Below are 11,973 nucleotides of genomic sequence, written 5' to 3' on the forward strand. Positions count from 1 at the left end.
TTGGCGGAGCAGGGGAGGGAACTTCTGGTAGACTTTGCCCAATCATAGTCGCAGTTCTTGCGATAGACGGACCGTCTTTCCCATCCCGTCGACTTAAGGGGGCGGGGCTCCGCACACCAGACTGGGCGGGCCCGTCAACTTTGATGGGCGTCTTCTTTGCCCAGTCGCTAAGCGATATTCTCAGACGGGCCGCCTCCATTGCCAATGAGATCTCCTGGCGGGGTCGTGGTGGGCGGGCCGTGGACCCTCCGGTATAAGGCGGTCCCGGGGGAGTGCGGAGAAAGGGGGGGGTCTCGGCGGCAGGAGGAGGAGTAGGTGCGGGTGAAGATGGCGGCAGCCGAGGCCGCGAACTGCATCATGGAGGTAAGCGCCCGGAGCGCCGCCGGGGGTAGGAGGCGGTTTTGGGGTCGATGTTTTGTGCCTTCGTCGTGGGGAAGGGGCTCCGAATGGGCGGATTGGGGCTGAAGGGTCTCGGACGTACGGAGGGGAAAGCGCATGCTCCAGATCCCAGGATACAGTTTGAGATGCGGGTTTCCTGGCTTTCGGGGGCCTGCGGCACCCGGTCGAGCCGAGGGTGTCGTGCCCCCTCCCACGTGGAGGAGGGCTGGGGGCGCTTCCGGCCAGGCCCCCACGTGGCCGCGCCACGGTGGGTGGGGAGGGGGTGTGCCGTGCCCGGTGGCCCGGCGGGCTCCACGTGCGGGACAAAGGCCCCGCCCCCGACCGGGGGAGGGGCGCCCCGGGGGGGCGGAGAGGAGGCTCCGACCCTCCCTCCGAGGCCCCCAGCCCTCTCCCCCGGGATCGCTCTGTACCCCTCGGGGTGGGCTTACTTCGGTTCCTCGGACAAGTAAAGGGTCTCTCGAGGGGAGCAGTGTAGCTCGACTCTCTACAACGCCGTTCCTGATACCGGGGCATCTGCTTAGGCTTCGGTCCAGGTTTCGTGCCGTCATGGGTTGGGATTGGAGGAAGAGGAAGAATTGGTTCCCACCGGGCCCCCGGTTTCCTGTCCGTGGATTCTCCCCTGCCCGGGACTTTGGGAGCTGGGGGGATGGGGCATGCCCCTGTGACCTCCCTCTGGGTGGTGGGGGGGCCTCTAGTTGAAGGAGATCCTTCCCGATAAGGCGTCGTGCACCCCCTTGTGGCCATTTCTGGGTGTGTGGGAGGGACATCTTTTTCATGGGGCGTGCCCCAAAGCCCACCTCCCCGGGCGAGGGGAGGGAGAGTCTCTGCTATGAAAAGGATGTGGTGGAATATAAATTACCTCCTATTGGAGATCTTTCTCTCCCCGGCGCATACGCGAAGGTGGGGTATGGTCCCCCCCTCCCCCCTTCCTGAAGCCCTGTTTGAGGGTCCTGAGCCTGGAGGCTTGAAATGGTTTCCTGAAAGGTTTAGTTTTCGTGCAGCCATGTGGGGTTGGCTTCGGTGCTGTTTCAGGCTCTCTTGGGACTTGCCTGGTCGTGGTATTAGTGGTGTTCAGAAATGGGTCCCAGTGGGAAATCCCCTTACCCGTCACCCTGTATAGGTAGGTGTCCTCACTGGCTGGGGGTGGGGTGGGGGTGGAGCTTGGAGCTGTGTGGGTCACGTCTGTGACTTCATGCTTCTTGGGGCCCAGAGGATGATCACATCTGGAAGAGATGTAATCTGATGGGGCCTCTGAACTCCCTCCTCTTCCCTTGTAGCATTGGGGGCAGGCAGCTCCCTGGGGTCACTCCAATGACCCCTCTATCCTCCTTGGCTGGCTCCTGGACCAGGGTCTGTGTGGGTGGGGGAAGTACTTTCCTTAGAAGTTGTCTCAGGACTTGGCCCCACACGGGCGGATAGGCCGCCGTGGTGGGATGGGGGGGGGGAGGGCGCGTTTAGGGCCTGGGTCCTGGGATGGGGATTGACCGGTTAGGGGTTCCAGAGTCTGGCCTCCTTCCCCAGACTCTGCCTTCATGGGAAGAGGGTAATTAGCTAGGAGACTGGCTCCAGCTGGTTTTGTTTGGGGGCTCCCTGAGCCCAAGGCAGGAGCTAGTGGCCAGGGTGCCAGCCCTGCCTGTGTGCCACACCTCCTTTCTGGAACCCTCTCAGACAAGAGACTTGTTTGCAGCGGTGGCAGATGCCCAGTGGGTACACCCTGCCAGCCCCCCCCCCGCCAGCTACTCATGGCACCCCAGGATGGGGGTGCGTGTCAGGAAGTGTCACATAATCTGGGGGGATTAGATGATGAGGGGGAGCGACAGCTGGCAGTGCCTGTGTGCCTGGCGGGTGCCAGTTCCTCTGGCCTGGATGGGGGAGGTGTGGATGGTCAGGTGCCTGGCCAGAGAGGGACAACTTGGGGGCGGGCCACCATCTCTCCAGCCATAGCTGGGACAGAACCCCATCTCTTCTCCCCCCACTCCCCTCCTCCCTTTTAAAAGCAGCCCTGCCTCTTTACTTGCTCCCTCTGCCACCACTCCCCGCCAAGGAATAGGCAAATTGCAGGAGACACCCCCTCCCCTGTGAGCTGGGGGTCCCCTGGCCTGGCCCTCCCCTAGCCACTCCCAGTAGCTAATCCTTTCTCCCTGTTACTCTCTCCTAGAATTTTGTAGCCACCTTGGCTAATGGGATGAGCCTCCAGCCGCCTCTTGAAGAAGTAAATATCCTTTTGTGAGACCCTTCCCCACATAAATATATCTTGCCACACATCAGGCCCTTTCTAGCCGGCTAACCATGATTCCTCTTGCTTCAAACCAGCTCACCCTGTGCCCCCAAACCGTTAGCACAAACCCCCTGCAGGTTTGTGGCTCCCATCTGGCCTCCCCAAATACTGTGGCTACTTCCTTAACTCCATTTCCAGCCCCCCTTTGCCCTTCCCGTGTCTGCCTCAGTTCTGCCTTCCCCTCCCCTCCCCAGCTGTGGGCTGAGCTAGAGACGGGGGCAGAGAAACTGGAGAGATGGTAGGCGTGGCTGAGGTATTGGGGTATTCCCCTGGATGGTGCTCTGGGGGGGTCCTGGAAGAGGAAAGTGGGGTTGTTAGGTTTTGGGGGTTCTGGGGGAGGCAAGATGGCAGGCGGGGGCTGTAGGGTTGCCATGGTATGATTCGGGAGGGAGAAGTAGGGACCTGAATGTTTGAGAGGGCTTGGAGAGTCCCCAGATTTGACCCATGCTCCCGTCCACCCCTCCCAGGTCTCCTGTGGCCAAGCAGAAAGCAGCGAGAAGCCCAACGCTGAGGACATGACGTCCAAAGATTACTACTTTGATTCCTATGCTCACTTCGGCATTCACGAGGTGAGTGTGAGCAGCTCCAAAAGCTGCCGCATCTTGAGGGGGTTAATGTGCATCTTCCGGAGGGCTGGAACTTAATGTCCCACGCATGCGCACTGCCTCCCCTGGCAGCGGGCCTGGCCGCCCCTCTGGGTAGGAGGCACACACCCCGGGGTCGCCTCTCCCAGCCGTTGCCTTGGAGACGGAGCTCAGCCCTTAGCTCTTGGGAGGCTGGGGTTGGGGCGCCTGCCTGCCTGCCTCCCTGCGACTTCAGCCAGAGGTCAGGGTCAGCTGGTGTCTGCTGCCCTCTAGTGTCCGATGGTGGGACTGCCCCCCAGCCTCTCCCTCCCGGATGCACAGGGCTTCTGGACCCTTTTGCACCTTCTGAAAGCTGGTATGCCAGAAAGCGCCTGGGATGGGATTCTGAGGACCTCTGCTTTTTCTTTTTTTTTTTTTGCAAAGGACTCTTTTTTTTTTTTTTTTAACTGTAGTAAAATATACATAACAAACTACACTGTTTTTTTTTTTAAGTGAACAGTTCAGTAGCACTGAGTGGGTAAAAGCCAGAGATCACTAGGGCTTAGGAGGCAACAACAGAATCGGGCCAAGGTGCGAGGGAGTTTAGTCCATCCAATCTGATTTTACAAATAGGGAAACGGAGGCATGTGGAAGAGAAATGACTTCTTCCAAGGGGACTAAGAAGTGGGAGGGCTGAGCTCTAGCTCTCCAGACCACCAGTGTGTCAGGGGCCAGGCTGCCCCGTTTTCCAGCTGGGGACGCGGGCACCCTCATGGCGTGTTTGTGTCTCGTGCCCCCCAGGAGATGCTGAAAGATGAGGTACGCACCCTCACGTACCGAAACTCCATGTTTCACAACCGGCACCTCTTCAAGGACAAGGTGGTGCTGGACGTGGGATCGGGCACAGGGATCCTCTGTATGTTCGCTGCCAAGGCCGGAGCCCGCAAGGTCATCGGGGTGAGTGTCCTGGGCAGGCGGGTGGGCCTGGGCCTGGGGACGGGGAGGGGCCTCTTAGGGCTCAGGGATTGGATGGAGGGGAACGGGGGGCTGAGGGTCGGAGTGGGGGAGTCTCACCCTCCCTTCTTTCTGGGCCCCCAGATCGAGTGTTCCAGTATCTCTGATTATGCGGTGAAGATCGTCAAAGCCAACAAGTTAGACCATGGTGAGCCCAGGAAGAGAATGGGTTTGTGGGGATGGAGTGAGTGATTTCCCACTTCCCCGGGGCCCTTGGCAGTGGGGTTCGACAATCCCCATTGGATGCACACACCTCTGCTTTCTTTTTTGTTTTTTTTAATTTTTTTTTTTTAACGTTTACTCATTTGTGAGAGATGGAAAGAGACAGAGCACAAGCAGGGGAGGGGACAGAAAGAGAGGGAGACACAGAATCGGAAGCAGGCTCCAGGCTCCAGGCTCCGAGCTGTCAGCACAGAGCCCGATGTGGGGCTCGAACCCATGGACTGTGAGATCATGACCTGAGCCAAAGTCGGACACTTAACCGGCTGAGCCACCCAGGCGCTCCCGCCTCAGCTTTCTTATTCAGGCTCTGGGGGCGAACATGTAAGCAGCTTCTGAGATGTTCGTCCCTTCGCACATAACGTCATCTCACATATAAACTAGCATGTCTGTGAGGTCAGTTTTATAAAAGTAGGATGCTCGGGTCAAAAATACAAGTTGTGTAGATGTTGCCGCGTTGCCTTTTTTTTTTTTTTTTTTTAACGTTTATTTATTTTTGAGAGGGGGAGAGGGAGATACAGAATCCAAAACAGGCTCCAGGCTCCGAGCTGTCAGCACAGAGCCCAGCGTGGGGCTTGAACTCACGAACTGTGAGGTCATCACCTGAGCCAAAGTCAGGTGTTTAGCTGAAACACCCTGGCACCCCACCAAATGGCTTTTAAGTTCCCACCTGCAAGGTTCGAGGGGCAGAGAATATGAGAAGATGGTGGGTTTTCGGGCTGTGGAGGCTCCTAGCATTCTAGAAACTGAAGTGATTGTTGTGTTTTTTAAGTTAATTTGTTTTGAAAGAGAGTGCGTGCACGAGCCGGGGAGAGGGAGAGAGAATCCCAATCAGGCTCTGTACTGTCGGCACAGAGTCTGACACAGGGCTTGATCTTACAAAGCAGGAGATCATGACCTGAGCTGAAATCAAGAGTCAGATGTTTAACTGACTAAGCCACCCAGGTGCCCCTGAAGTGATTTTTTTTTTTTAAGAGACTAGTATATATAAATTAAGAGAGAGAGACTAATATAATGAGCCCCCAGGTATCTATCAGTCAGCTTTAAATGTCTCCATTTGAAGCAAATTTCAACCATTATATCATTTCTCCTGTAAATCCTGCTGTGTGTGTCTCTGCTTCTGCCTTAAAAATATCCAGACTGATGGATGAATTTTAAAATGGAGTTAACAGAGGGGCACCCGGCTGGCTCAGTCAGTGGAGCGTGCAACTCTCCCATCTCAGGGTTGTGAGTTCAAGCCTCACGTTGGGCATAGGGATTACTTAAAAAACAAGAAATAAAAAACCCTGAGTTCACAGAGCGTGGCTTCAGCTGGTCGAGTTCTTTGAAGATGCCCAAATGCAGCCCCCAGCCTTTCCTGGATAAAACAGTCTGCTCAGTGGGATCCCTAGGCCCTGCCCCCCCCCCCCCCCAACCTGCCGACTCCCTCCCCTGCCAGAGGCAAGCAGACGGGTCTCCTCAGGGCTGGGTGCACGTGCCTCTGTCTGCCCCTGCAGTGGTGACCATCATCAAGGGGAAGGTGGAGGAGGTGGAGCTTCCGGTGGAGAAGGTGGACATCATTATCAGCGAGTGGATGGGCTACTGCCTTTTCTACGAGTCAATGCTCAACACCGTTCTCTATGCCCGAGACAAGTGGCTGGTGAGGCCCCCGGCGGGGTGGGGGCTGTGCGCTGGGGCCAGGCTCCTTCGGCCACGTGTTGAATACCTGTCAGTCGGGGTCTGGGCAGAAGACAAAAGCCATGGCAGATATTTCCCACACAGGGGACTTCGTACAGGGGATTGACCACTCCGATGTCAGAGGGCCCGGAGCCAAAATGGGATGTTACAGGCACCAGGAGCTAGACATTGACAAGGAGTGTCAGGAGGTGGTTGGTGCTGGGAAGAAGAACATGGCAGGGCAGAAGGATAGGAGAGGCTGGAGGGCCATGCTTCCAGGTGCTCAGATCAGAGCAGGCCTCCCAAGGGGAGGTGACTGAGACCTGGTCAAGGGGAAGGCTGCATGACATCCTGGGGGAAGAGCACCTGGGCCCAGGAAATAGTTAGTGCAAAGGTCCTGGGGCAGGAGAGTTTTTACTGTGTGTTGAGGGACAGGGAGTGGACTGAAGAAACAGAACGTGCAGGGGGCCTGAGCACTCCCATGAGACTTTGGTTTCTCCTCTCAGAGGAGCCAGGGAGGGTCCTGCAGATCCTTTAGAACCTATGAAGGACAGGTCTGAGTTAGGTGCTCCTAGATGAGGGCGTGAGGACAGAAGCCAGGAACCAGTGAAGAGGCCGCTTGTAGGAGTCCAGGTGGGCAGGGCGGAGATAGAGTGTGTGGATGGATAGAGAGACGCAAGTTGTCCAGGTTTGGGGCCGGTGTCCCAAGTCTCCCCCCATCCTTCACACCCTCCCCCTCCCCCTCGGCAGGCACCCGATGGCCTCATCTTCCCAGACCGGGCCACGCTGTATGTGACGGCCATCGAAGACCGGCAGTACAAAGACTACAAGATCCACTGTGAGTTTGGGTCCCTCGGACGCCCGTGGGGCGGGACTGGCTTGCCCTGAGCGCCCCCTGCCGGGCTCACCCTCCTCCCTGCTTGCCTCCCCAGGGTGGGAGAACGTATATGGCTTTGACATGTCTTGCATCAAAGACGTGGCCATCAAGGAGCCTCTGGTGGACGTGGTGGACCCCAAGCAGTTGGTCACCAATGCCTGCCTCATAAAGGTGAGGTGGGGAGAGTGTGTGGCCAGGTTGTCCCCGGGGTTGGAGACAAGGAAGGGCCGCCACTTGGGCCTGAGCAAGACCTCAGGTCCAGGTGTTTGTCTTGGAGTCTGACCTGTCAGCCAGAGGTGGCGCCGGAGGCCCAGAGAAGCCACCTTGACCATCAAAAAGCTCTGTGAGCTAAGCCCGCTCGTGGTTCGGACAGAGGGGTGGATTCTAGAATTGTGCTTGGCCACGAGAGGTGGGTCGAGAGCCACGTGGAGGAAGAGGAAGTCCGGAGCGAGTGGAGACAGGAGCTGGATGGGCGGCCGGACACCCTGCCAGAGAGAGTGCCGGGGAACCGTCCTAGGGTTTTGAGCCGGGGGTTGACGTGATCTCATTGCCAGTGTTTTCACATCACACTGGCTGCCATCACGAGCGTGGCGGGGGGACGCCGGTGAAGGGGTAACGGGTGACACTCCAAGCACGAGCAGTTGCTCTAGGAAGTAGGACTGTCCAGTTTGGGCTTCCGGTGGGGGAGGGAGGGGACTGGGGACTGCCGCGTGGCACCCCCAGGGTCTTCGGCCGAACGAACGCTGGGCGGGGTGCTCACGGAGCCTGTCCCGCAGGAGGTGGACATCTACACTGTCAAGGTGGAAGACCTGACCTTCACCTCCCCCTTCTGCCTGCAAGTGAAGCGGAATGATTACGTGCACGCGCTGGTGGCCTACTTCAACATCGAGTTCACTCGCTGCCACAAGAGGACAGGCTTCTCCACCAGTGAGCGGGGGGCGGGGCCGGGGTGGGGGCTGTGCCACAGCAGCCGGCAGAGGGAGCCCGTGTCGTGACCGCGGCTCTGCCAGCTCACCTGAGCCTGTCCTGCCTCAGTTTCCCCACCTGTGAAAGTAACGAGGTCCCTCTCCAGGACTTGATGGGAGTGAAGGGATTCGGGGATGGTGACCCCTGTCACCGCTCAGTAAAGGTCATCAAGGGGCCGGCCAGAGGGAAGGGCCCGGTCAAGGCCGGGGGATGGGGGAGGCGGTCCTGGCTGACCCGACCGCACCCCCCAGGCCCCGAGTCCCCGTACACGCACTGGAAGCAGACCGTGTTCTACATGGAGGACTACCTGACCGTGAAGACGGGCGAGGAGATCTTTGGCACCATTGGCATGCGGCCCAATGCCAAGAATAATGTGAGGCGCTGCGGGGGTTCGGGGGTGGGCCCAGGAGGGGCACCTCCGCCTGTTCTGGGGTCCCGGCAGCCCAGCCCTCTCAGCTAGGTTGAGTCGGAGACCCCCAGAGAAACCCCGAGTACATGGGAGGTCGAAGGCTCTGGAGCCTGGAGTCCAGGGCTGGGGCCTGGGCTAAACGTGTGGATCTGTGCGCCCGGGCTGGATCCTGATCGGGGAGCACAGACGGAGGAGGCCCCGAGGTCACGCCAGCTTTCCAAGGGAAGCTGGAGGTCTTCCAGCAGAGGCAGCTTTGCTGCCCCCCAGAGGGCACTTGTCCCTGTCTGGAGACATTTGGGGCTCTCAAAACTGGAGAAGGAGTGCTACTGGTGGCTCCCGGGAGTGGCAAGGATGCCGCTGCGCATCCCGCGGTGACCAGGACACCGGAACATCCTCCACTCTGGCCCCAAATGTCTGTGGTACCGAGCTTGAGAGAGACCGAGAGAGAGAGAGAGAGAGACAGACAGACAGACAGACAGACACATACACACACACACACACAGACACACCCGGTGAGCTAAAGAGACAGGGAGATGCCCAGAGATGGGAGAGGAGCCCGGGCGCCTGGGATGAGGTGCAGCGAGGACTGAGGGCAGGCGCCATCGTGGTTATAGGTGACTTTGCCCCGAGCCTTTCCGGGGAGTCCTGGGGTGGTGGGGAGCATGGAAGTGTTGGCTTCCCGGAAGCTTGGGAGTAGAGGAAGTGCGGAAGGCGGGGTTGGGACCCCTGAGCTTGGCTGGAGAGGGGTTTGCTTTCTTCAAAAGCAATGAGGCCAATGGCTTGGGATAGGGAAAGATCTCGGGATGTGGGAGACAGAGCAGCCCGGTTCGGCCGGGCTCCAGGTGGGTTTGAGGGTGGGTCCGGCCCCGGGGAGTCTCCAGCCTGGCCTTGGACCAAAACAAGACCCCGCGGGGTCTCCTGGGAGCGCGCGCCCCGCTGCTGCCTCCCGACTCCCGACGGTTCGGGTCTCTGCCTGCCCCATGGCGTGCGCCCCTCACGTCTGCCCTCTCCCCACAGCGCGACCTGGACTTCACCATCGACCTGGACTTCAAGGGCCAGCTGTGCGAGCTGTCCTGCTCCACTGACTACCGGATGCGCTGAGGCGGCGCCCGGCTTCTCCCACCCCGGCCGGGCCGGCCCTGCACGGGCCCAGGGGCTGCGGCATCCTTAGGCAGTTTGGGGGCTCCCCCTTCCTCTCCTTCCCTCCCTCAGAAGGGGGTTTTAGGGGCCTGGGCTGGGGGGGGGGGCACATCGTGACTGTGTTTTTCATAACTTATGTTTTTATATGGTTGCATTTACGCCAATAAATCCTCAGCTGGGACGGCTCGGCTTCCTGGGGGGCGGAGTGGGGTCTCTGCCGTCCACACCCTCCACCAGGGTCGCCTCCCCCGTCCGCCTCTCCAGGCCTGTGTCCTCCCCCAACCCCCTCACTCATGCCCCCTGAGGCCCCACTTGTCCCCATTGGGCAGGGCTCCTGCTCCACTGCCCTGCTGGGCTGGGGGAGGGTTGGGGTGTGGGTTCCCAGCACAGCTGGGCCCTTAGGTTTCCCAGAAAGCCATCTTCCCCCCGCCGCCCCCCCCAGCACACACATTGTTCCTCTGGCTGTTTTTTCCTGTCTGGGACCCTCCAAGGCCAGGCCAGGGCTGACTGGCAGTGACTGCTGCCCTGCCTGCTGCTGCCGCTGGGGAAACTGAGTCATGGGGGGGTTGTTAGGGGATAGAACTTGTGGGGAGGGGGTGTCTGCTTCTCTCCCCAGCCTTGCTTGGAACTTGGAGTTGGGGGACTAGGGAAGGGTCCCCTCCTAGGGCCACAGGGCCTCCCCACCTCCCCAGAGGCTATCCCAACCTCAGCTCCCCAGGGACCCTCTGTTCAGCCTCTGCTGCAGGCATGGTATCCACACCCGACCCTTCCCACGACCTTGTGTACAGAGCCCCTCGTCCCCCAGGATGCTGTCCCAGGACCTGGACCACCTAAGCCACCAGAATTTTCCTTTTCATGGCCCTGCTGACACCTGCTTCAGTACAGCTGAAGCCCTAGGCCCTGTGGCTCTTCGCACCTGTCTACACCTCTTCCCCTTCCAGGATGGTGTCTGCCGGCTATTCTGGGGCCCAGACTCCCTTTGTCCACACCCCCGGGTGGCTCTGCAACATGCCCCGCGTTGTCCTGCCCACGAAGGAGCCTGGCCATTCGAAGGCAGGGTCCCTGATGGGTTGAGGTTGAAGTCCCAGAAGCCCAGCGCCTCCCTGCCCCCACCCCTTTCCTGGAAGCCCTAAGCTGTGTCACCACTAGCAGGTGTCAGCTGCCCCGCCCCTCTTCCCTCCTTAAAAGGGTCGCTCTCCAGAGGCCTCCCAGGGTCAGAGCGCCGCTGCGCGACCAGCACACCCGTGTGGGGCTCCGACGCCAAGGACAGGACGTGGGGATCCAGGTTCTGTCTCCCCTTCTGGCGTGGTGTGACCTGGACTCGGCCTCGGTTTTCCCCCCCGGGGGAGTGGGGACTGGCGCTGAAGCGCGAGTCGGGAGGGGGCGGGGCCGCACTCCAGACGGGCCGCTTCGCCCAGGGGTTTCAAGGACCACTCCCGGCCCCACCCCACGATGACTTCCCACGTCCTCCTGTTGCTTCTCGCCTCCTCCATCCTGGGGGACCCGGACTCTGCGGGCAGGTGAGAAGCGGGTGGCGGCGGGGACCGGGCGGGAAGGAGACCGCGAGGAGCGTGCGCCCTCTTCAGGCCACGGTTTTCCGCGTCGGTGGAATGGTCATCTGTACACGCGCCTGCCCTGTGGCGGAGCTCTGGGTGCCCCGACCCCACCGAGACCCCTTTCTCGAGAGGATTCTGTTTGAACCCGGTCTTCTCCCATGCTCCTTCCCCAGACGGCCCCTGCATCAGGTCGCCCAGAACCGCAGGCGCCTCTGTTCCCTGGGCACATGCCAGACGCACCGCCTGCCAGAGATTATATACTGGCTCAGCTCTGCCTCCACCAAAGAGCTCTCAGGGAAGGCCGGCCGCGAGCCCCAGGACCCCCACAGCTACGGGCGCCGCCGTAAGCGCGACGCCAGAGTCCTGCTCCGTCTCTATGACCCTGGCCCGAAGAAAAGAGGCCAGCGCAGTGCCCGGCTGGCTGGGTGACGTCGGGCACGTCCCTGTTCCTCCTCTGGCCTCAGCTTACCTACCTGTGTATTGGGGCCACGATCCCAAGTTTCTTTTGCCCTCCATCTCCTGGGCTCACTCAGAAACTGTCTCCCCCCGGCTGTGACTGGGCTGGACCCGGTGCACACCGGACCTAGCATGTACAAAGAATACTATCGTCCAGAGCCTAATAAAACGAGTTTCACGTTTCAGCCTCTGCTTGTCTGTGCCCATTCCGGCCTCCCAGTCTGAGCTCAGTCTGTGACATATTCTCCCCCTTTATCCGTGCACCTTTTCCCACACGGAAGTCCCTCTGCCTGTCTCACTTGAATCCAATCTGCTGTAGCTTCCCTTTCGCACCACTCAATCCGCGCAGCTGCTTTTTCCGTGGGCGGTTTTGGTGGGCGGGCCCAACTCCCCAAAGTAGCCCTCCCTCCTCGGGATGGTAGAACTTTGATTCGCTCCGG

The 11,973-nt window shown here is 59.9% G+C and overlaps 2 protein-coding genes across 5 annotated transcripts; both read left to right on the forward strand.

The window, feature by feature from the left end:
* The first annotated feature begins 210 nt into the window (after nucleotides 1–210).
* Nucleotides 211–9,702, forward strand: PRMT1 (protein arginine methyltransferase 1). 4 transcript variants are annotated; one of them, XM_086690442.1, is made up of 11 exons: nucleotides 277–363; nucleotides 2,558–2,611; nucleotides 3,145–3,246; nucleotides 4,042–4,197; nucleotides 4,339–4,402; nucleotides 5,970–6,112; nucleotides 6,880–6,967; nucleotides 7,062–7,177; nucleotides 7,783–7,933; nucleotides 8,224–8,345; nucleotides 9,399–9,702. In XM_086690442.1, exons 1-11 carry the CDS (start codon nucleotides 328–330, stop codon nucleotides 9,480–9,482), a joined length of 1,116 nt encoding a protein of 371 aa, XP_086546568.1. In that variant the 5' UTR covers nucleotides 277–327; the 3' UTR covers nucleotides 9,483–9,702. The 4 variants fall into 4 exon arrangements, with proteins under 4 accessions (XP_086546569.1, XP_086546568.1, XP_086546571.1 ...); XM_086690443.1 differs by lacking the exon at nucleotides 2,558–2,611 and having other exon boundaries at nucleotides 211–363; XM_086690445.1 differs by lacking the exons at nucleotides 277–363; nucleotides 2,558–2,611 and adding an exon at nucleotides 2,828–2,915.
* A 421-nt stretch (nucleotides 9,703–10,123) lies between these two features.
* ADM5 (adrenomedullin 5 (putative)) lies at nucleotides 10,124–11,718 on the forward strand. Its single transcript, XM_025914919.2, has 2 exons — nucleotides 10,124–11,041; nucleotides 11,251–11,718. The coding sequence occupies exons 1-2, from the start codon at nucleotides 10,974–10,976 to the stop codon at nucleotides 11,504–11,506; spliced, it is 324 nt and encodes a 107-aa protein (XP_025770704.1). The 5' UTR covers nucleotides 10,124–10,973; the 3' UTR covers nucleotides 11,507–11,718.
* The last annotated feature ends 255 nt before the right edge of the window (nucleotides 11,719–11,973 follow it).

The sequence above is a fragment of the Puma concolor genome, chromosome E2 (assembly GCF_028749965.1).
Source record: "Puma concolor isolate L17-30 chromosome E2, mPumCon1.1.hap2, whole genome shotgun sequence".
NCBI lineage: Eukaryota > Metazoa > Chordata > Mammalia > Carnivora > Felidae > Puma > Puma concolor.